At 49.1% G+C, this 24132-nt stretch overlaps 1 protein-coding gene across 4 annotated transcripts in view; it reads right to left on the reverse strand.

Moving 5' to 3' along the window:
* Positions 1 to 24132, reverse strand: part of akt1 (AKT serine/threonine kinase 1) — a 127605-nt gene that overhangs the window by 50815 nt on the left and 52658 nt on the right. For all 4 annotated transcript variants that reach the window (XR_015080225.1, XM_086003113.1, XM_086003114.1 and 1 more), the window contains exon 3: positions 13763 to 13891. Coding sequence is in view for 3 of the 4 variants with exons in the window: in XM_086003113.1 (XP_085859239.1) it covers positions 13763 to 13891 (129 nt within the window). In the remaining variant the exon portion in view is untranslated. The remainder of the gene's footprint in view (positions 1 to 13762; positions 13892 to 24132) is intronic.

A 24132-nucleotide genomic window follows, 5' to 3' on the forward strand; every position in this document is an offset into this window, starting at 1 on the left:
AAAATAACCTGACTAGGAATAAAGGACCTGCTTCAAAGGTCAGAGTTCCATGGTCAAAATAAAATCTAAAATAGAGGCATGCAATAAAGTTATGGCTAGTAATACTGAAGAAAACCAGGAGATATAGCAGCATAGAATTGCATAGAAAGGAAATTAGAATAGCTAAGAGAGAATGAAAAATGACTGATGCTCAGCATAAAGAATACAAGCATGGGATAATCAAAGAAAAGGTGAGGCCACTGAAGGATGAAAGCAGCAATCTTATAGTAGAGAATAAAACAGTAGAGATTCTTAATCATTTTGCTTCTGTATCGACAAAGATGAATGAAGGAAGGGTACTTAGAGAATATGAGGAACAACTAATATATGTATAAATAAAAATGAATTGGCAATGAAATGGTAAATGAGGCTTTGATAAGTCAGTAGACCCAAATAGCCTACATTCCAGATACTGAGCACATTAGAGCATCTGATATTTTATCGCTAATCACAATTTAAAAATTTTTTTTGGAAACAGGAAATACACCAAAGGACTGGAGGGTGACAAAGGTTACACACCCCTGTTCAAAAAAGAACAAGATAAGCCGCTCGGCCTAACTGCAAACCAGTTAACCTCACATCAGTAGTAAGAAAACTGGGAGAAACCATTAAGGCTAACATTACTAAGCACTTGGAAAAGTACGATCTAATCAAGGACAGTCGACATTGTTTTGTAAATGGCATGTCATGCTTGATTATTTCTATTGAATTCTTTGAAAAATTAGAGCATGAAACAGAATGCAGTGAATGTGATGTATTTGGATTTTCAAAAAGTGTTTGATAAACTGCCACATAAGGAACTTGTTGCATAAATTAAAGTTAATGGTATTCAAGGATAAAGGGATGGCTGAAGGATAAAAAGCAGAGAGACTACGACTGAATGAATGCTCTTGGACTGCCAAAATGTAGCTAGTAGCATGCCCCAAGGATATGTGTTGGAACCTTTCTTGACTCTATATACACAAATGATGTGCACAAGGGCAGGAAGGATATCAAAATCTGTTGATACTAAACTGTGGAGGAGATTGCAAGAGGAGTTAGGCAGATTAGGGAAGTAGACAGATATCTGGCAAATGCAATTCAACATAGCTAAATGTGAAGCAGCACATTTGGGAGAAGAGACAAAATGCAAATATTCTCTAAATGGTAAAATTTGAGTGGAGGAACAGAGAGATCCAGGAGTGTAGGTACACACATTTTTAAAACCAGAAAAGCCATGCAAAAGGCAATTAAAAATACAATATTGGGGCACTGAATATAACGCAAGGAAGGGATATGAATCATGACAAGAGATTGGCAGATTTCCCATGGTGCTGCTCATGGATGGATAATCTAAGACTTGGAATGCTGTTTCTGATGTTTACTGCAGTCCTGCCACAGCCTCAACACAACAGTTCGCTGATCACTGCAATACAGCAAGTTTACTGAAAGAAGATATCACACGACAAGATAAAATGTTACACACCTTACTGATACTGAAAAATACAACCCTCACAGATACAATATCTGTAATACTGTTCACCTACTACTTTATAAAATTCACAAAGATGCAAATAACTTTGTTCTTCCCTCCCAAACCCTTTATTGCGAGTTATTTACAATTTCGCAGTATCTGCTTAAGATGCAAATACTGCATTTTATTTATCATTCCCTCCTTAAAATCTTCCTTCTTTTTCTGGTTTTATATAATTAATGAAGATTTCTTTTGCTCCCTTACTTCCATGGTGAATTTGTAGTTCTTGCTAAAGCTTTTGTTAGTTGCCCAGGACAGTTTTTTCCCCCACTGTCAAGCCTCCAATTGCCAGTACCCAATGAGGTTGGTCTAATTCATCATGGTTCAGACTGATCAAACTGACTCCAGCCACAATGTCCAAGGTCAGCATCAAATGCCTCTGAACCTGGTATAAGTATCAGGCCTCCTTGATGTCAGTGGCAGTAATACAGCAATTGTTTGGGTATTGTAGTTTCACATGAGCAGGGTGAAAACTAAAACTCCCATGATGCACGTCTCTCTCACACATCATCTCATCCAGATAGAATTTCCAATTCATGTCCCGGGTTGCAAACAGAAAAGGAAAGGCCTATGTGGAGGGAACTTCTTGTAGACATTTCTAACATTAAACAATTTCATAGGAATGAGGTTCTGCTGAGAGAGTGTGAGGAGTTGGGGTCCAAATTAAAAAGCAGACCCTCAAAGATGATAATCTCTGGATTGTTACCTGAGCCACGTGCCAATTGGCATAGGGATAAGTAGATTAGAAGGTTAAATGCGTGGCTGAAAGAGTGGCAGGGGTTTCGCTTCATGGGCCACTGGCACCAGTACTGGGGAAAGAGGGAGCTGTTCCATTGGGACGGGCTCCACTTAAACCGGACTGGAACCAGTGTCCTGGCGAATCGAATAACTAGGGCAGTAGACAGGACTTTAAACTAATGAGTGGGGGGTGGGAGAATTCAGGAAAGAGTAAATTTAAAAGCAGCAAGGGAAATGTCAAGGCTCTAGAGCAAAGCAGAGTTGGGGTAAAAATAGGCAGAGTGGGTCAGGAAGGGACAGAGAGTAACAAAGGTAAGAGGGCATCGGTGACCTCAGGGAAAAATAGAAAAACGTCAAAACTAAAGGCACTATATCTGAATGCGCAAGGCATTTGCAACAAAATAGATGAATTAGTAGCACAGATAGAAATTAATAGTATGATAGCAAAATACTGCAGATGCTGGAAATCCGAAATAACAACAGAAAATGCTGGAAAAACTCAGCAGGCCAGGCAACATCCATGGAGAGAAAATAGAGTCAACGTTTTGGGTCAAACCCTTTGTCAAGACTGGAAAAGCACAGGAAATGAAACAGATTGAAAGGCCAGACTGGGAGAGAACAAAAGAGAAGTGAAGAGTCATTAAGAGGTATTCAAAACGAGACGAGATGGTGATAGGACTAGTGGAGACAAAAGACGGCTCTAGATTAGGTGTGAAATGTGCTGGCAGAATGGGAGACAGCTGCCATGTGTCTTGACAAAGGGTTTGACCCGAAACGTTGACTCTATTTTCTCTCCACGGATGATGCCTGGCCTGCTGAGTTTTTCCTGCAATTTCTGTTATTTTAGAAATTAATAGGTTTGATCTAATAGCCATTATGGAGACGTGGTTGCAAAGTGACCAAGGTTGGGAACTAAATATTCCTGGATACTTAACTTTTAGAAGAGATAGGCAAAATGGAAAAGAAGGAGGGGTAACCCTGATAATAAAGGATGGAATAAAAACAGTTGATAGAAAGGATCTTAGCTTGGAAAATCAAGAAGTAGAATCAGTTTGGTTGGAGCTAAGAAACAGCAAGGGGCAGAAAACATTGGTGGGAGTTGTTTATAGGCCCCCAAACAGTAGTTGTAATACAGAGCAGAGTATAAATCAGGAAATTAGAGGCACATGTAACAAGGGTAATACAGTAATCATGGGGGACTTTAATCTACATATAGACTGGGCAAACCAAATTTGCAGTAATAGTGTGGAGGAGGAGCTCATGGAATGTATACAAGACAGATTTCTAGATCAGTATATTGAGGAACCAACTAGGGAACAGGCTATTTTAGATCTAGTATTGTGCAATGAGAAAGGGTTAATTAAAAACTTGTGGTAAAGGGGCCTTTAGGGAAGATTGACCATAATATGATAGAATTTTATATTGAGTTCGAAAGTGATTTAGTTAAGTCCAAAACTAGGGTCTTAAATCTAAACAAAGCAAACTACATAGGTATGAGGGGTGAGTTGACTAAGGTTGATTGAGAAACTACATTAAAAGGTATGACGGTAGACAAGCAATGGCTAGCATTTAAAGAATTAATACATAATTTACAACAAATATACATTCCTTTAAGGCACAAAAATCCCACAGGAAAAGTGGTCAAACTGTGGCTAACAAGAGAAGTTAAAGATGGTATTAGATCAAATGAAGAGGTTTATAATGTTGCCAAAAAGAGTAGTAAGCCTGAGGATTGGGAGGATTTTAGAATTCAGCAAAGGAGGACCAAGAAATTGATAAAGAAAGAGAAAACAGAATGAGAGTAAATTCGCAAGAGACATAAAAACAGATTGTGAATGTTTCTATAGGTATGTAAATAGGAAGAGATTAGTGAAAGTAAATGTGGGTCCATTAGAGGCACAGACAGGAGAAATAATAATGGGCAATAAGGAAATGGCAGAGACATGAAACAAATACTTTGTATCTGTCTTCAGAGTAGAAGACACAAAAAGTATTCCAGAAATAATGGGGAACCAAGGGTCTACAGAGAATGAGGAACTTAAAGAAATCAGTATAAGTAAAGACATAGGGGGAGAAATTTGGTATCGCCCATTTTGAGGCGCGAATATCGGCCGGGCGCAAAATTATTGCCACCGACTGCAAAATTCGCCTCTCTCGCCCCGGAGGTGATTGGAGCGCTAAATCAGGCGCTACACAAGGCGCTAAGCCCGAGGAGCGAGGCGCTACCTCAGGGGGCGGGCGCAGCGCAGCTGCTGTCAGTTAGCGATTGAACACAGACACACTGGCGCCGGTCAGTTCTTAAAGGGGAGGGTCGATTTTGCTCTGCAGCCACGCCCTGCTCACTGGAGCCTCGAGTCTCAGCCTGGACAGACCTGTGGCGAAATCTTCCAGCCAAGGACCATGGAGAGGGACAGGGAGCGAGCACAGCGCTTCAGCGAGCGTGTCCTGGAGGCTCTGGTTGGCGCGGTGGAGCACAGAAGATCTCTAATGTACCCAGAGTGTGGCAGGAGGCCTTTGCCAAGCGAATACAGAAAAGTGTGGAGGGAGGTGGCTCACAGAGTGACCTCAAGCAGCATGGTGCCTAGGACCCCTGTGCAATGCAGGAAAAAGTTCAACGACCTCACTTGGGTCGTCAGGGTGAGTGCCTTTTTTCAAAACCTCTTCATCCCTCCATCTCACTTTATGGCCAGAGGGTCTTGAAAGCCCCAATGCCCAGCACTCATCCAACACCTATGGCCCTTTCATGAAACACACACGCGCATTCCACACTTTGCATACAGTAAGGGCTATTCAACCATGGGAGGCATTTCAGGCAAGATCATGGCTGCATACAGTGAGGGCTATTCAGCCATGGGAGGCATTTCAGGCAAGATCATGGCTGCATATTTGCTCAGATGCCATCCTTTTTCTTGCAGGCCAAGCTGGCTCATAATAGGAGATAGCAGCAACGGACTAGTGAAGGGCGGCCTCACCTTCAAGCCCTCAGCGATCTTGAGCAGCGCGTCCACAGGATTGTGGCAAGCCGGATGCTTGGTCCCGTCGCCACTGGAGACGCCGACCCCGTTCTGGCCAGCAATGGTAAGGTCATCACCTTTTTGCCCTCTCTCCTTCCACTTGTTCCTCACAACAGCAGCCTTTGACACTTTCAATCCAAATCAGTACATCGCTGCACTCATGTCTCCCTTGCTGCCACCCTGTCCTCATGCTAAAGCCACTCTTGTACCTCCCTGCTTTCAGATGGTGATTCACCAGGTGAGGAGACGGGCCCTCAAGCTGCCATTGGGAGTGAAGCTGAAGGCGAGGAGGAAGAGGAAGCCGGACCATCAACGCAACCCTCTGCCAAGGCAGCCCATGCCCATACTGGGGACACGCCTTCCCTGGAGGGGAGCAGGGGGGGAATGGTCTGATGAGGGTGAAGCTCCAGGACCCAGCGGGCTGCAGCAACGTGAGGGGGTTAGGGAAGCTCGGGGGCCTTCTCCCCGGACGGAGAGTATGGCCTCGAGTCCTGCTGCACTGGACGCAGACGAGGAGCGGGTCCTCGCTGAAATGAGCGCCCAGGCGGAGCAAAGGCACACTGAGCTCATGGCTGCAGTGGCAAGGATGCCCGAATCCATTGAATCACTGGCAAGGAGTGTGGAGCACTTCACTGTAGCACAGGTGGCTGCCACGCAAATGCTAATTGCTGCAATACAGTCAGTGGCTGGTCTCATGCAGACGCAGATTGAGACCACGCGAGCACTAACTGCTGCCACCCTCGCTGGATCGGGCAGATTTCCCTGGGGCTCTCACCGCACCGCAGCAGGCCAGCAATCTGTGCTCCAGCAGATTGTTCCGCATGCTGAGGTGCTGCCCCGTCGGAGGGCCAGTGCGTCGGTCGAGCAGGGAGTTGCTGTCCTCGCTCAAGATGACAGCATTCCTGCTGCCAACACTGTCACTTCTCCACTGCAGTTGCCACCACCTGTAGGACAGACTGCTGCCGCCCATGCAGAGTTGGAGAAGTCAGCAGCCAGGCCCCTCCAGGCCCAGAGCTGGTCCAGGCCATCCCTCAAGGGCATCTGCAGTCTCAGTTTCTGACACTCAGCAGCCTTCCCCCAGCGTTGCTGCAGCCACTGGGGTCCCATTGCGGAGGAGCTGCAGGGTGGGAAGGGGGCAATTTCGCAAGGGAGGCAGATCACCCTCGAGGGGCAAAACGTAGGAGGTGTCGCAAAATGTCTTTCATTGTTTTATTGGAGGAGGAGGAGGAGGAGTCGCAAAATGTCTTTCATTGTTTTGGAGGAGGGGGAGGAGGAGGAGGGGGGAGTCGCAAAATGTCTTTTATTGAGGAGTCGTCGTCGCAAAATGTCTTTCATTGTTTTGGAGGAGGAGTCGTCGCAGTCACAAAATGTCTTTCATTGTTTTGGAGGAGGGGGAGGAGGGGGGAGTCGCAAAATGTCTTTTATTGAGTCGTCGTCGTCGCAAAATGTCTTTCATCGAGGAGGAGGGGGAGTTGCAAAATGTCTTTCGAGGAGGAGGAGTCGGAGTCGTCCTCGTCGGAGGAGGAGGAGTCAGAGTCGGAGGAGCCTCCTCCTCCATCTCCATCTCGTCTGGTGGCATTGGCTGGGTCCTGAGAATTGCCAGGTTATGCAGCATGCAGCACACAACAACAAAGTGGGAGACTTGCTCAGGCGAGAACTGCAGGGCTCCTCCAGAATGGTCCAGACAGCAGAACCGTTGCTTGAGCACGCCGATTGTGTGCTCAACGATGTTCCTGGTAGCTTAATGGCTCTCGTTTTATCATAGCTCAGCAGGGGTGCTGGGTGAACGGAGCAGGGTCATCAGCCAGGTGCACAGAGGATATCGCTCGTCCCCGAGAAGCCAACCTCCTGGGTGAAGTGGTGCCTCAAAAAGGTCTGCCACAGAAGTCTGGCGCCTGGAAAGTGGGCATTGACAGCGAGTATCAGCTGTCTATGGTCACAGACCCTTTCGGTTGAGGAAACCCTCGGCATTCTCTTGCGGTGCCCGCAAAGCCACATGGGTGCAGCCAATGGCGCCCTGCACCATGGGGAAGCCCGCTATCATCGCAAAGCCCATTGCGTGTTCTTGCTGCTTGTCCGGGGTCATGGGGAAAGAGATGTACTCTCGTCTCCTTTTAAAGAGGGCATTTGTGACCTGACGGATGCAGCAATGCACCGCGAACTGGGAGATATTGGCGATGTCCCCAGTAGCGGATTGAAAGGAGCCAGTGGCAAAAAAGTTGAGAGCCACTGTTATCTTCACTGCCACCGACAGAGACGTCCTGCTCCTCAGTTGAGGCTGCAGATCTGGCTGAAGCAGGTGGCAGAGCTCAGTGACCACCTCCTTGCTGAATCGCAGCCTTCGCAAACACTGCTCCTCAGACATGTTAATGTATGAGAACTGTTGTCGAAAAACCCTGGGAGGGTAAGGTCTCCTGTACCGACGCCTGTTGGCCCTCCTCTGTCTGGCCATGATTGCCACTCTCTCTCTGTGTCTCTGTGCCCTCCGAATGTGATGGAGAAGGACGACGTTCCCATCCATTGCAGCCCCCATAGTACCTGGGCAATCAAAGTTATGACGGTCAAAAAGCAAAGTACCTGCAAAGTTATGGTCAGAAGCCAAAACTACCTCAGACAGTGTTGACTCAATGCAGAAGTCTCTCTCTTTCTCTCTCTCCAAATATCTCTCTCTATCTCAGAACGAGTGGTGCAAAAATGGCTACCACACAAAAGCCAGGAAGAGGCCCCCTTTAAATAGCGCCCCCCCCCAGCCCCACAGCGACTGGGAAGCGTTCCAGTCAACCTGTTGTTGGTCACGCCAGGCGGAAAGGAGGGGGGCACCACTGAATTTCCGGTCCGGGGCGCCCCAAGGGCGTTGCACTCTCGAATTACGTCAAGATCTGCGTGCGCAAGAGATCGGGCGGTATTGTTTAGCGCCGCCGCAAAATGTCCGCTCAATTTCGTGAGAGGCGCAGATCTCGCTGCGCCCGGATGCTAGTTGGTTTGCGCCCCACTTAGCGCTCTCTTAAGGTGCTAATGGGTGGCGCTACCAACTGAATATTTCCCTCATAGTGCTGAAAAAATTAATGGGACTAAGTGACGACCTGCATCCTAGGGTTTTAAGAGGCAGCTGCAGAGAGAGTAGATTAATCTTCCAGAATTCCCTAGATTCCAGAACAGCTCCCAAGGATTGGAAGGTAGTAAACATAACCCCGCTATTTAAGAGAGGAAGAGAAAAAACAGGGAACTATTGGCCGGTTAACCTGACATCAGTAGTAGGCAAAATGCTAGAATCTATAATTAGGGATGTGGCAACAGGGCACTTTGAAAATCGTAATATGATTAGGCAGAGTCAACATGGTTTTAGGAAAGGGAAATCGTGTTTGACAAATCTGTTAGAGTTTTTTCAAGATGTAACTAGTAGGATGGATAAGGGGGACCAGTGAATGTAGTTTATTTGGATTTTCAAAAAGCATTCGATAAGGCGCCACACAAGTGGTTATTACACAAAATTAGGACTCATGGGATTGGGGGTAATATATTAGCATGATTGAGGATTAGTTAATGGACAGAAAACAGAAAGTAGGAATAAATGGGACTTTTTCAGGTTGGCAGGCTGTAACTAGCGGGGTACCACAAGGATCAGTGCTTGGGCCGCAGCTATTTACAATTTATATTAATGATTTAGATGAAGAGACTGAGTGTAACGTATCCAAGTTTGCTGATGATACAAAGTTAGGTGCAAAAATAAGCTGTGAGGAGGACGCAAAGAGGCTGCAGTGAGATATGACTGAGTGGGCAAGAACATGGCAAATGGAATACAATGTGGGGAAGTGTGAGGTTATCCACTTTGGAAGGAAAACAAAAATGCAGAATATTTTTTGAATGGTGAGACACTGGGAAATGTTTGCATTCAGAGGGACCTTGCTGTCCTTGTATATGAATCACAGAAAGTTAACATGCAGGTAACAGCAAGCAATTAGGAAAGCAAATGTTATGTTAGCTTTTGTTACAAAGGGATTAGAGTATAAGAGTAAAGAAGTCTTACTACAATTATACAGGGCATTGGTGAGGCCACACCTGGAGTACTGTGTACAGTCTGGTCTCCTTACCTAAGGAAAGACATACTTGCCTTAGAGGGAGTGCAATGAAGGTTCACTAAACTGGATCCTGGGATGAGGGGATTGCCCTTTGAGGAGAGATTGAGTAGACTAGGCCTATATTCCCTAGAGTTTAGAAGAATGAGAGGTGATCTAATTAAAACATATAAAATTCTTAAGGGGCTTGACGGGTTAAAGCTGGGAAAATGTTTCCCCTTGCTGGGGAATCTAGAACACGGGGCCACAGTCTCAGAATAAGGGGTCAGCCATTTAGGACAGAGAGTAGGAGAAATTTCTTCACTAAAAAAGATTGTGAATCTTTGGAATTCTCTACCCCAGAGAGCTGTGGATGCTCAGTCGTTGAGTATATACAAGACAGAGGTTGATACATTTTTGGGAACTAAGGGATATGGAGTTAGTGCAGGAAGGTGGAGATGAGGTAGAAGATCAGCCATGATCTTGTTGAATGGCGGAGCAGGCTTGAAGGGCCAAATGGCCGACTCCTGCTCCTATTTCTTATGTTCTTACGTAAAGTTACCTAATTAATTTCAGGCAATTCCAGTGACAGGAATCATTGACAAAGGTGCCACTGAAATACATTACAGCAGTGGTCACATTTGTACATAGGAGTTTTAACCACATTCATGCATATTATCCAAATTGCTTGTGTCCTTGATCTCTGCTCACAGGATGATTAGCAACATCTGTAAGCATCCCTGCACGTTGGTAGGAGTTCAGCTTTAATATGATCAGAGGCAACTTTAATACATTCTGATCAGAAAGGGCGAAAACAAGGACAATCTGTGCTGGGCCAAGGCAGATAATGCATGTTGAGGGACAAGAACAACAACATCGCGCCTTTAGCATAGAAAAACATCCCAAGGTGCTTCACAGGAGCATAATCAGACAGAAATTAACATGATTCAAGTACAACAGAAACTGCTCAAAATAGATTAGAACTTTTGCACAATGTGTATGGGTTGCTCCAGCAGTGGTTTACCACTCACATGTGACTGCTAATTCAGTGAGGTACAGAGTTGGCCACCAAGCCTCAGTCACTTAAACGGATCTCCGGTATTCCAGACAGCCACAATGTAAGTAACAACTGTTCATTTTACATTAGTAAGTTGCATGTAAGGAAATTACTCATACCAGACAATGAAACCAGGCTCTATCAATAAACAGGATAGATTTCTGGTGTGAGAAAAAGCTCCTGGGGCTGCACCACATAACTTAACTTATTCAGTGACATGGTATTGAGTTATACACCCAACATCACTTGATCCATACTCATTAATATGTAAAACAAAAAAAATCCTCAAAAAATGTTAAGCAACATGTCCTAGAATTATATTCTGATCAATACAATAAACTTGCTCTTAATTTGGTTGTTTATAAAAGATGAGGGATGAGAGAGTGGGGCGGTGGTGCAATTTGTTTTTCTCTTCCAACATTTTATGAGGTCAGAATGGTAACATTTGAATTCCTGTCACAGTGACTATTGATCTTGGCCACACTATCATCAATGGAAGGTAGGCATGTCTCCTAAAGGGAACAGGAGGAAAACTGGTTTTAAACAGCATGTGGCATCTGGTCGGAGTACCACTGAATGAGGGTTGGAAATAGGTCCTATTGCTGGGGGAAGTCTTAAAAAGGGCTGTAGAAACAAATACTACAAAACTGAAAAGGATCCATGCACACATAATTTGAAGAAGAAGTTTGACTTTGAAATGACTGTGGATTATTAAAATGAGGAGGTGAAATAATGTTTTTCAGTTTACTTGTGAATTGTATGCACAGTTGGAGGAAGGAAAGAAAGTAAGATTGAGCTTGTGGTTTAAGCAAGATATTAATCTCCTTCCTTGCACACAGATCTGAAGTTTGCTGATGCAGCAGTCTATAAATGCAAACGAGGTAAACAAGAATTTTGTCTACTAATAACCACTATAAATAAAGAGTGTCACACAGAAAGCCTTTGTCATATGGAACAATATGCTGCCTAATTACCCAGTTCTATCATTACAGCCACATTACTAGATCACAGATGAACATTGAGCCTTTTGACTAACAAGAACCGCAATGCTGCACGAACATTAATGTTCAGATTCAAAGCAGCATCCAACACATGGTTATTTTCCCATCCTCTGGCAGTTAAGAACAACCACATTTTTCTAGTATTTTCAGCAGAGTTGTAATGAACAGAACTGAACACACAGTGCAAACAGTAACTAGTTACAGTAGAGTCTATTTAAGGCATTGATTTTCAAACTTATCCACATGAGGAATCCCATGCAAATACTAACACACTGCCGGGACCCACTCCTGGGAACCCCATGCTCTTCCTTTTGTTAGTTGACAATGTCTTTTGGAAGAGAGAGTGATCCAATTCCAGAATTTAAAAAAAAACACAGCAAAATAAATAATGTGCTAGTAAGTCAATAAATACAGAAAGAATATAGAAAACAGAATTCAAGACATTGTCCCCAACCATTTAGAGAAATCTGATGACCTGTGGATCCTCTGAAATCTCCTTGGGAGACTCTCTTAGGTTCACAGATCTTGATTTAAAAACCTGTGGCTTAAAGAAATTGCTTTGGTTCAAGATGCTTCAATTTCATTCAGCAAGAATGAATCCGTTAAGTAGAACAAATGACTGATCAATAATTTTAGTTTATTATAATGCACATTGGAAGTGCAGTAAATATCTACAAATAAAATAAAAACTAACCAATATGAAACAGTACAAATTAAATATTTACAAAATAAAGTATAATAGCATACACTTATGATATAAAACATTGTTTAATCAAACATGTTTACACAGTCATTTTTTTATGGACTTTTGTTGAAACTCTAAACTCTGCTTGAAGACAATAAAAAAATGTTGTACATTACATCTACAAACATTTCTGTGTTTAGTATTTATTTTAGTTTAATACCCTCAAACAGAATCTCGTGATTCCTCAAAATGAAAAAAAAGTTACAGACTATTGGAATTGATTGGGTCTTTTTATATTAATTAACAATAAAGAGAATTCTCTGAACCAGAAATTCCCATTAAAAAAAACTCAGGTATACCTCTGTCAGCTTGAAGCAGGAACTGCTTTAAAGAAATCTTACAATTACAGAAAGCATCTGTAATAATATGCACCTCTAAAATTCAACACTGGTTTCAATAATACACAAGATGTAGTTAAAGCAGCTTCCTGTAAGCAACCAGAAGTACCTATAGCACCTGTACAGTGTGCGATCAGGCTCTGCATTAGCAGCACGTCGCACCGACAGTCATGCATGCTTTCAGAAACCATTTTTAACAGAATTGCGATCATAGTGTACAACTTGCCTTTCAAGGGCAGACAAGTGGCAGATGGAATTTAATACAGAGAAGTGTGAGGTGATGCATTTTGGCAGAACGAACAGGGAGAGGCAATATACACTTAATGGCACAGTTTTAAAGAGTGTGCAGGGACAGCGGGATCTGGGAGTTAATGTGCATAGGTCCCTGAAGGTGGCAGGACATATTGAGAGAGTGGTTAGCAGAGCATATGGGATCTTGGGCTTCATAAATAGAGGAATTCAGTACTAAAGTCAAGATGTTATGCTGAACCTTTATAAAGCACTGGGTAGGCCACAACTGGAGTATTGCATCCAGTTCTGGTCACCACACTTTAGGAAGGATGTGAAGGCACTTGAGAGGGTGCAAAGGAGATTTACCAGAATGGTTCCGGGGTTGGGGGATCTCAGCTACAAGGACAGGTTGGAGAAGGTGGATTTGTTTTCATTAGAGCAAAGGAGGTTGAGGGGTGATTTGATAGAGGTGTACAAGATTATGACTGGTTCGGATAGGCTAGACGGGGAAAGGCTGTTCCCACTAGTTGATGGTACAAGGACTAGGGGACACAGATTTAAGGTTTTGGGCAAGAGATACAGGGGGGACGTGAGGAAAAACTTTTTTACGCAGCGAGTGGTGAGGACCTGGAACTCGCTGCCGACGGATGTGGTGGAAGCGGAAACACTCAATGTGTTCAAGGGGAGAATGGATAGGCACTTGAGGGAAATAAACTTGCAGGGCTACAGGGATAGAGCGGGGGAATGGGACCGACTGGATTGCTCTACAGAGAGCCGGCAGGGACTCGATGGGCCGAATGGCCTCCTTCTGTGCCGTTATGACTCTATGACTCAAATGTTACAAACTATAATTATTACAAACCAATTCACCTGTTGATAGCATCATACAGTAGCTGGTTTTTGTATCACGAATATTGCAGTTTGCTCTTCCCTTTTTACACATCGGGATTTCAAATACTGCCTAATTTGAGGGGATTTTTGTATTCTGGCAGTGAGGGGAATCATAAAATGAAATGGTCGGTCATACTTACCTGCTACAGAGAAGTTATTCAAAGGTGTCTCTCGTTGGTCTACATCTTGTGGCCTCTCTTTATACCCAGTAAATGTACCATCAGTCTTCAACAAAAAATACCTGGGCCTCCATGTTTTTATATATTCTCCTGAAAATATAGGAAAGCAGGGATTATAAAATCCTACTGAATAGCAAACAGATCTCAGCACAAAGAAAATGCACAAAACATGCAATCCTTTAATCCTCATGGATACATCAATGACTTGTACAGAATTTGGAGATATTGGCAAAGAGAATATGAGAGTAGAATGGCAGTTAACATAAAAGGGAACCCAAAAATCTACCACCGGCATGTAAACAGTAAGCGGGTAGTAAGAAGCGGGGTGGGGCCTATTAGGGACAAAGAAGGTGATATATGCTTAGAGGCGCAGAGCAAGGCTAGAATACTCAATGAGTACTTTGTATCTGTGTTTATTAAAGAGGTAGATGCTGACAAAATATCGGTAGAAGTGGAAAAGGTAGAAGCAATGGAAGGGGTGAAAATTGATAGACAGGATGTACTAGAAAGGCTGGGTATGCTTATAGTGGATAAGTCGCCTGGTCCAGATGGCTTGCATCCCAGGTTGCTAAGGGAATTGGGGGAGGAGATAGTGGAAGCGCTTGCCGTATTTTTCCAATCTTCCCTAGATGCGGGGGAGGTGCCCGAGGATTGGAAAGTGGCAAATGTGACACCATTGTTCAGGAAAGGGTGCAAGGACAATCCTAGTAACTACAGGCCAGTCAGTTTAACATCAGTGGTGGATAAAGTTTTAGAAACAATAATTAAGGAAAAAATTAACAGGCACTTGGAGAGGTTTAAGCTAATTAAGGAGAGCCAACACGGATTTGTAAAAGGCAGATCGTGTTTGACTAATCTAATTGATTTTTTGATGAGGTAACAGGGAGGATTGATGAAGGGAATGCAATGGATGTTGTCTACATGGATTTTAGGAAGCCGTTTGACAAAGTACCACATAGAAGGCTAGTTAACAAAATTGAGGCTCATGAAATAGGTGGGTCAGTGGCAGCTTGGATAAGGAATTGGCTTAAGGATAGAAAACAGCGAGTTGTGGTAAATGGCTGTTTTTCAGACTGGAGGATGGTAGACAGTGGTGTTCCCCAAGGATTAATGCTGGGGACACTGCTTTTTTGAGATATAAATGACCTGGATATTGGAATAGAGTAGAATTTCTAAATTTGCCGATGACACCAAATCTGGGGGGGGGTGGCAAACTGTGAGGATGATACCAATCAACTGCATCAGGACATAGAAAGGCTAGCAGAATGGGCAGGCAAGTGGCAGATGGAATTTAATACAGAGAAGTGTGAGGTGATGCATTTTGGCAGAAGGAACAGGGAGAGGCAATATACACTTAATGGCACAGTTTTAAAGAGTGTGCAGGGACAGAGGGACCTGGGAGTTATGAGCATAGGTCCCTGAAGGTGGCAGCACATATTGAGAGAGTGGTTAGCAAATCATATGGGATCTTGGGCTTCATAGAGGTATTGAGTATAAAAGTAGAGAAGTTATGCTGAACCTTTATAAAACATTGGTTAGGCCACAACTGGAATATTGCATCCAGTTCTGGTCACCACAGTTTAGGAAGGATGTGAAGGCCCTTGAGAGGGTGCAAAGGAGATTTACCAGAATGGTTCCGGGGATGGGGACAGGTTGAAAAAACTGAATTTGTTTTCATTAGAGCAAAGGAGGTTGCGGGGTGATTTGATAGAGGTGTACAAGATTATGACGGGTTTGGATAGGCTAGACGGGGAAAGGCTGTTCCCACTAGTTGATGGTACAAGGACTAGGGGACACAGATTTAAGGGTTTGGGCAAGAGATACAGGTGGGAACGTGAGGAAAAACTTTTTTTACGCAGCAAGTGGTGAGGACCTGGAATTCGCTGCCAACGGAAGTGGTGGAAACGGAGACACTCAAAGTTTTCAAGGGGAGACTGGATAGGCACTTGAGGGAAATAAACTTGCAGGACTATGGGGATAGAGCGGGGGAATGGGACTGACTAGATTGCTCTACAGAGAGCCGGCACGGACTCAATGAGCCAAACAGCCTCCTTCTGTGCCGTTATGACTATGATTCTATATTTAAAAATTCTATATGCAATGGCCTCAAATCCACAGGGTGAGGGGGACCTAGATGGGTTCTTCCACAACCTCCGCTGGTGACCCCGCCAATGTTTGCAGGGTCAGGGAGAGACCCTGCAATTCAAATACCTTTGGCGGGCTTGGGGCACATCTGGGGCACTCTTGACAAAGAGACTGGAAAGTTCTGCCGAAGAATCCTGGACGTGGCCAGCATAAAATTATTTTTTTTTAAACATTATTCTTCAAGGGTCCAGGCTGGAATTGTGACCATTATATTAATCCATCCTCAAACAAAGAACAACAACTGTGCTTAGTTTCTATACTGTTAATTTAAAATCAATTCACTATCAATTGCTTAATTTTAGCATTTTGCAAAGCAACACGCTTTTGAAAATACATCTTTCTCTACAATATTCACGATTGATTTGAAAGGTCATGGGACATTGTACCCAAGAAGCCAGATATTTTTTATGATAAACAAATAGTGACCTTGTAACTCAATAGCAAAATACTGCGTATGCTGGAATCTGAAATAAAAACAGAATATACTGGAAATAATCAGGTCAGGCAGCCTCTGTGGAGAAAGAAGCAGAGTTAACATTTCAGGTCTCTGGCTGTAGTGTCCGAGTATAAATAATACACGGACTGCAGGAGAACAATAAGAACAGGTATTTACTGAACAGAAGGTACCCTTTTTGTTTTGTTCTGAACAGAGGGTACTCTTTTATTTGGACCCAAAAAAAAAAAACCCAATTCAACTGTAAATAAACAAAAGTTCAACTAAAGCTTAACAAATCAAATTAAAATTTGGTTTTCTGTGTTGATGATGCACTCCAGTCCCCGCGGCGCCCATCGGTCGCGGAAATACTCAAGCGCACCAGCGGACACCGCGTGCTCCATCTCCAGGGCCACCCGGGCGCGAGCATGGCCGCGGAAGAGATGCAGGCAATCCGGCTGGACGACCCCCTCGACCGCCCGCTGCCTGGACCAATTGATGGCTCTTTTAGCCAGGCCCAGGAGCAGGCCCACAAGGAGGTCCTCCAACCTGTCCGCTCCCCTCCGCACCGGGTGACCGTAGATCAAGAGCGTGGGACTGAAGTGCAACCAAAAATCGAGGAGCAGCCCCTTCAAGTAGTGAAAGAGGGACTGCAACCTCTCACAATCCATATAAACGTGAAACACGGACTCCTCCAGGCCGCAAAAAATGCAGGCGGCCTGGGAGTCCGTGAACCTACTTAAAACCTTATTGCACGGGACCGCTCCGTGCAACACCCTCCAGGCCAAGTCCCCGATGGAACAAGGGAGGACTCCCGCATAGAGAGCCCTCCATTGGGGACCTCCGCTACCGCCGGTCGGCAAAACGCCACGCCAAGGCGTGTCCGGACGGTAGACGAAGATGGCAAAGTGGAGAGTGTGCAGGAGCAGCCCGTACAGGAAACCCCTCCGCGCGGAATGAAAAAGCACGGAGGGTATTTCCTCGAGACGGCTCAAGTTGTGAGGCGCCGGTTCCCGAGGGGAGTTTCGGGGCCGGGCGCCGATGAGGAATTCCGTCCGAACGGGGGTAAGCTCGGACGGGATCGCCCCACGTGCTTGAGCCGCCTCGATACACCTAGTGGAGTCGGGGCCCAATGCCACTTTTACCGATTCGATGGTTTCGACCGCGAGCCGGACGTTGGCCCAGGACAGGCGCCGCACCAGCTCCTCCGGCGCCATCCAGCCCGCTCCTCCGCCATCGAGCAGGTCCCCGACTCTGGTCACCTTGCCAGCCACAGCCCTACCCTCCGCCAGCCGCGCGAACCCGTGTTCGTGGAGGTGCGGATTCCTGAGCAGCGGCTCCCGAAGGAGAGCCGCCGCTCCTGACGGGGGAGAGCTCCGCCTGGAAGCGACGTAGTTCCAAACCCATAGTAGTTCCTGGTAGAAGACAGGCAGCTCCCGCAGGCCGGCACGCCTGCTGCCCACTTTCGCAAACAGGAGCTGCGTGTCGTAATTGAGGCCATGCAGCTGGCGGAAGAAAAACGTCGCCAGCGCACACCATCTCGGAGGATTCTCGACGTACAGGTATCTCTACAGCGTCTGAAGACGGAAAGTCGCAGCCTGGGTGCGAAGGCACACCAGCGCTTGACCGCCCTCCCTAAGCGGGAGACACAGAACCGCGGCAGAGACCCAGTGCTTCCTTTTGTCCCAGAAGAAGTCGATGAGCTTCTTCTGAATCTTGGCGACAAACGCAGGGGGAGGGATCAAAGTGACCAACCGGTACCACAACATGGCGGCCACCAGCTGGTTTATGACCAGCGCTCGACCCCTGTAGGACAACACTCGGAGCAGTCCTGTCCAGCGTCCTAGGCGAGCGGTGACTTTGGCCTCCAGCTCTTGCCAGTTCGCCGGCCAAGCGTCCTCGGCAGGGCTAAGGTAGACTCCCAAATAGAGGAGGTGCGTGGTGCTCCAGGCGAAAGGCCTGAACTCCTCCGGCAGGGAGTCCACCCGCCACTGACCCACCAGGAGTCCGGAACATTTCTCCCAGTTGATCTTGGCGGAGGATGCGTCCGAGTAAATCTGCTGGCATTCCCGCATCCTCCGCAAGTCAGCGGGATCCGTGACCGTGAGGAGCACGTCATCGGCGTAAGCCGAGAGGACCACCTCCACGCCCGGCCCTTGCAGAGCCAGTCCCGTCAACCTCTTCCGCAAGAGGCGCAGGAAAGGCTCCACGCAAATGGCATATAACTGACCGGACATGGGGCATCCCTGACGCACCCACCTCCCGAAGCGAAGGGGCGCCGTCAAGGACCCGTTAACTTTAATCAGACACTCCGCGGCGGCGTACAGAAGTCGGATCCGGGCGACGAAATGCGTCCCGAACCCGAATGCGCGCAGAGTCCCGAAGAGATACTCGTGATCCACCCTGTCGAACGCCTTCTCCTGATCCAGGGAAAGGAAGGCGACCAACAGACCAGCCCTCTGGGAGTGGTGGACCAGGTCCCGGACCAGATGGATGTTATCGTGGATGGTCCGGCCCGGGACCGTGTAGGACTGGTCGGGGTGGATCATGTGGGCCAGCACGGTGCCAAGGCGAGCAGACATGGCCCTGGCAAAGATTTTATAGTCCGTGCTGAGGAGGGAGACCGGGCGCCAGTTCTTAAGGAGGCGGAGATCGCCCTTCTTACGCAGCAGGACAATGACCGCCCTGCGCCAAGAGAGGGGCATCTCCCCGGTCGCCAAACTTTCCCCCAGGACCCGCGCGTAGTCGCCCCCCAAGACGTCCCAGAACGCCCTGTGGAACTCCACGGTCAGCCCGTCCAGCCCCGGGGACTTTCCCCTGGAGAGCTGGCGGAGGGCGCCGGTCAGCTCCGCCAGACTTAGCGGAGCGTCCAATTTTTCGGCGCCCTCCGGGCCAACCTCCGTCAGGTCCTCCCACAAAACTCTGCGCGCATCCTCGCTGGACGGATCCGGAGAGAACAGAGCCCCGTAATAGGCGCGGGTCTCCGCGCTGATTCCCTCCGGATCCGAGACCAGAGATCCGTCGTCGGCCAGCAGCCCCAAGAGCTGCTTACGGACCCCCCGTCTTTTTTCCAGCGAGTAGAATAAGGGGGAGCCGCGGTCCAGGTCCCGCAGGAGCTGGATCCGCGACCTCACGTACGCGCCTCGGGACCCGACGAGCTGCAGGTCCTTCAGCGCGCCCTTCTTCTCTTCGTACACCTTCCGCAGGGCTGGGTCCTCGACGACCTGACCAAGACGGGACTCCAGGTCGAGCACCTCCTTCTCCAACCGCCCGACCCGGGCCTCCCGCCTCTTGGTCGACCCCTTCGCGTACTCCTGACAGAAGAGACGGATGTGAGCCTTGCCCACATCCCACCATAGCCTCAAGGAGGGGAAGCCCCCCTGCTTCCTTCTCCAGTCGGCCCAGAATCGACGAAACGAATCCCGGAACCGTGCGTCCTCCAGCAGCAGGTTGTTAAAATGCCAGTACACGGACCCCCCCCCGCGCGTGCAGCGGAGCGAGCTCCGCCCACACCAGGTGGTGGTCCGTGCACGGCACCGGCCGCATGGAAGCTGCCGGAACGCAGGAGACGTACGCCCGGGAAATGTAGAGGCGGTCGATTCTGGACCTTCCTCCCCCAGACCTCACGCTAGTGAAGGCGCTGGAGTCGGGGTGGAGATTTCGCCAGACGTCCACCAAGTCGAAGGACCCAACCAGGTCCCTCAACTTCTCCATCGCCGCCGGGCTTCGCGGGGGACCCGAACGGTCCCTCGCCTCGAGGGTGCAGTTAAAATCCCCCCCGAGGATGACGCACTCGCCCACGTCGATGGAGCCCAAGAGAGCGGACACTTCTTCGAAGAAGCGCACTTGCTGCGCACTGGTCTGAGGGGCGTACACGTTCACTAGATGGAGCGGCACGCCCCCCAGGCGAACAGTGACCTGGAGCAAGCGGCCCGGCACGTGCTCCTTGACCCCCAAGATCTCCGGCTGAAAATGCGGGGCCAGCAAGATAGCCACCCCGCTGGAATTGTTGGAGAGGTGACTCATGCTGACCCCTCCTTGCCACTCCAGGAGCCACGTGGCTTCGTCTCCCGGAACGGTGTGGGTTTCTTGCAGGAAGCACACCGCATACTTCCCGTCCCGAAGGACCAAGAAGTTATTGAATCTGCGGCGCGCCTCCCTGCTGCCGTTGATGTTGAGGCTGGCTATGGTTATCTTCATGTCAGAAGCATAGTGCAACCTCTACCTACACCTAACGGGGGGAGGAAGCGCAGCCGCTGGTCAGCCGCCACTTCCTCAGCAGCCCAGTGAGAAACGTTGTGAGCCGACGCAGCTCGAGCGGGTTCACACCCTCGTCCGCGCCCATGATCTTAACGGCGGCGCGGACGGAATCGATGAGCAGCGCCAGCTCCGACCACCTGTCGAGGGCCAGCCGGACCTTATTGCGCTGACCCAGGCACGTGGCCATAAAATCCCGGAGTTCCCTTACGGAAATGAGGGGAGACTCGGCAAGGGGCACGAGGTCATCCATCGCCACGTCGGCGCTGGAGTCCGAATTGTCCTCCGTGCCCATCACCGAGTCCCCATCCTCCTCCAGGGGGTCGTCACCAGCGGCCGACCCGTCCGCCGCGCAGTGCGAAGCGAACGACTCGGCCGCGCCAGCCAGCCCCGCCTCCGCCCGGATCCCACCCCCAGGATCGGCGGCAGAGGATTTCTCCCTGGGCTCCTCTAGGGGTGCCGGGCCAGAAGACGGCGGCGGTTCAGAGCTCCCCTCCGCCTCAGACGCCGGAACGACCGGAGAAGAGAACAATTTCCAGCTCCTCCAGTACGTCCGGCACCAGAGACGCAGCCAGGGGGCCATCCTCCTCCCCGCCACCAACCTCCGACCCAGCGGACGGGGGGTTTTGAATTAAAAGCTCTACCAGGACGAGCATCCCCTGGGAGACGTCCGGGTCGCATTGGGCGAGCTCATTATCCTCGAGCTCGCCCGACCCAGCCGCCAGGCTGCCCGACCCGGCGAGGGGTAACGGCACCGATAAAAGGTCAATTTCAATTACTGCCGCGGGTTGTTCCGCAACCCCCCCCACGGGCAGGGTCTCATCCCCATCCCCGGGAGGCACGTGCTGGACAGACACATCTGCCTCAGCCTCCCGAGGGACAGGCGACCCCTGCCGATCGCTGGTGATGACGACAGCGCTGGGGGGGGGGGGGGGGTGCGCGCAGTACCCGCGGCGGGCGACGACTCCCCCTGCTCGGAGGGACCTTCCTCCTCCCGGTCCTCCTCCTCATCCAGGGGGTCGCGCCTTCTTTTTAGCACAGAGGGAGCGAGGGAGACCTCCATGTCTGCAAAGGCCTCCTCCTCGACTCCCTCCGGCGGAGCAGGTTTGTCGGGTTCCTCGGGCCCGAGCCCGGCCGCAGGTATTGGCATTACCGCTGCGGCGGTAGCGGCCACAGGCTCGGGCACGAGGCCCCTCCCGCTCACATCTGCCCTGATCAACTCCGCGAGGAGCGCGGGTGTAAGGGGCTCAAGGGGCAAGGGCTCGCCATCCACGGGGGGACCCGCCCTAAGGTGCTTCTTTTTTCCCCGCGCCTTCTTTCCGGCCGGACACGCTCCCTCCCCCCCGCCGGAGGCCTTGGTGGCATCGGCCCCCGACGTCAACCGCGCATCAGACGTACTTGACGCGCGGGCAGATCCGGGGGGAAGGGCGGCGGCGGCGGCGCCAGCCTCGGCCGCACGAGATGATCCAACGGCCTTGGAGGCAGGGCAGTTCCTCCTGATGTGCCCCACCTCCTTGCAGGCATGGCACCTCACACCGTCCGACGTCCAAAAGGCGCGGTAGGCGGTCCCCTCGTGGAGGACGACGAACGCCCCGTCAGTGTCCTCCTCCCGCGCCAGCTGGATAAACAGCTGGCGCCGGAAGGAGAAGACGTGGCGAAGGCTGGCCTCCCGGAAGCCAAGCGGGATGGGTGTGATCCCCGACCTCACCTCCCCAAGTTGTCGCAAATGGGGAAGGAGGAGCTCACCAGGAACATAGGGCGGGACATTGGAAATAATGATCCTCTGCGCGGTGGCCTCGAGAGGATCCACCGGCAGGAAGGTCCCGCCCACGGTGAGCCCCTTGGCGACAGCCAGGGACACCGCCCGCTCCGACCCCAGGAAGAACACAGCCTTCCCATACATTTGAGAGGCCGCGACGATGGCCGAGGGGCCGACAACCCCAGCCATGGCCTTGACGCAGGCCTCGATGGTCATAGTGGGGTGAGTGTAGCTCTTCACCCCAAGCTTTTTTGTTATTAATCGAAAAGGTGACAGGGCAGCAGGAACAGCGGGAGCAGCTGTGGCTGTGGCTACCACTCTCGCATAGGTCCCGGCTGGCCCCGCCACCGGCGAAGACGCAGTCGCCATTCTGGGGTGCTTTTTTTTAAGGGCTACACTCACCCCAAGTCACAGGCCTGAAGGTGTTAATGGCCTCGGTGTATATATATTTTTTTTGTCCTCTATTGAGCAGAGGGAGCTGATTAAAATGAGGACACACCTCTCTCCTTATTGATTTAAATTGGGAGAGGGGCCCTCTCCCCTCTGCTCAATTGGCAATTAATAAAATAGATGAAACTAAGGTGCCTTAGAAAGACAGGCAGAGAGAGACAAAGAGAGAGAGAGAGGTGGGGGGGTGGGAAGGAGGGAGGCCGCAAAGGGCAGTGTTGCCACTCAGGATGGTGGGTGGGTGTTGGCAGGGTTGCACTCTCCGATGGAAAAAGTCTTTGGTGGTGGTGGTCTTCTGGCAGGGGGAGAAGACGTCTTCACCTGGAAAAGCTGGAGAAGCCCAGGCTCAGTCCTGCAACAGGTCTTAACGATGTAATTAAATTAAATTAAGGACTTCACCTTGGGCAGCTCCAAGCTCTCCCAGGGCAGGCAATAGAAGGGATGCTAATTAGTGGTGTGTGTGGCCTAGCTTTTAACAAGAGCCACACACACACACACTACACCCCTTGATGATCCGGCCTTGCTTCTTCTTTTCTCCCCCACCTAAAATACAAAGTCTTGGGAGAGTGCCCCAAATAACACCCACCTGTAGATGTTCCGGATGAAGTTTTCTTCCCTCCTTTCAAGCAGTTGGTTTCTCTCCCCTCTCTCCCTCTCCTGAAGTGGAGGCCAATTTGGGGAGGCAGTGATAGAAAAGGCCTCTCCCCTGGTTGATGTTGATGTAGGCCTCCTTTCTCCTTCTCCTCCTCTGTCCTCTCTCTCCAGGCACCTCAGTTGATGTAATGATGGTGGAGTTGGTGGTGGTGGTGGTCCAATGTTCTCCTCCTCTTCCTGGTCAGGGGACCACCACTTTAATCCACTCTCCAAAGTCTGGCTGCTCCCTCTGCTCGTGCTTGCAGCTGAACAGAGGGTAACTTAAGACTGAAGTACAGAAGCCTGCTATGGCTTTATATACAGGGGTGGTCACTGCCGGTACTGCAGTACAGAACCAGTTCTTCTCTTAAAGGTACATACACAACACTGGCCTTTCATCAGAACTGGAAAAAGTTAGAGATGTAACAGATTTTAAGCAGGTGCAGAGGCAGGGAAAGGGGGAGGGGAGTAAGGAACAAAAGGGATGGTCTGTGATAGGGTGGAAGGCAGGACAGGTTAAATGCTACAAATGGGGATGGCAGAATCATCCACAGCTGCTGTCTGAAAAAATAGGGGCGGAGGTTATAGCCTAAAATTGTTGAACTCGATGTTGAGTCCAGAAGGCTGTAAAGTGCCTAATCGAAAGATGAGGTGCTG

This window comes from Somniosus microcephalus, chromosome 12 (genome assembly GCF_052327205.1).
Source record: "Somniosus microcephalus isolate GS21.2 chromosome 12, FLI_Smic_1.0, whole genome shotgun sequence".
Taxonomy (NCBI): domain Eukaryota; kingdom Metazoa; phylum Chordata; class Chondrichthyes; order Squaliformes; family Somniosidae; genus Somniosus; species Somniosus microcephalus.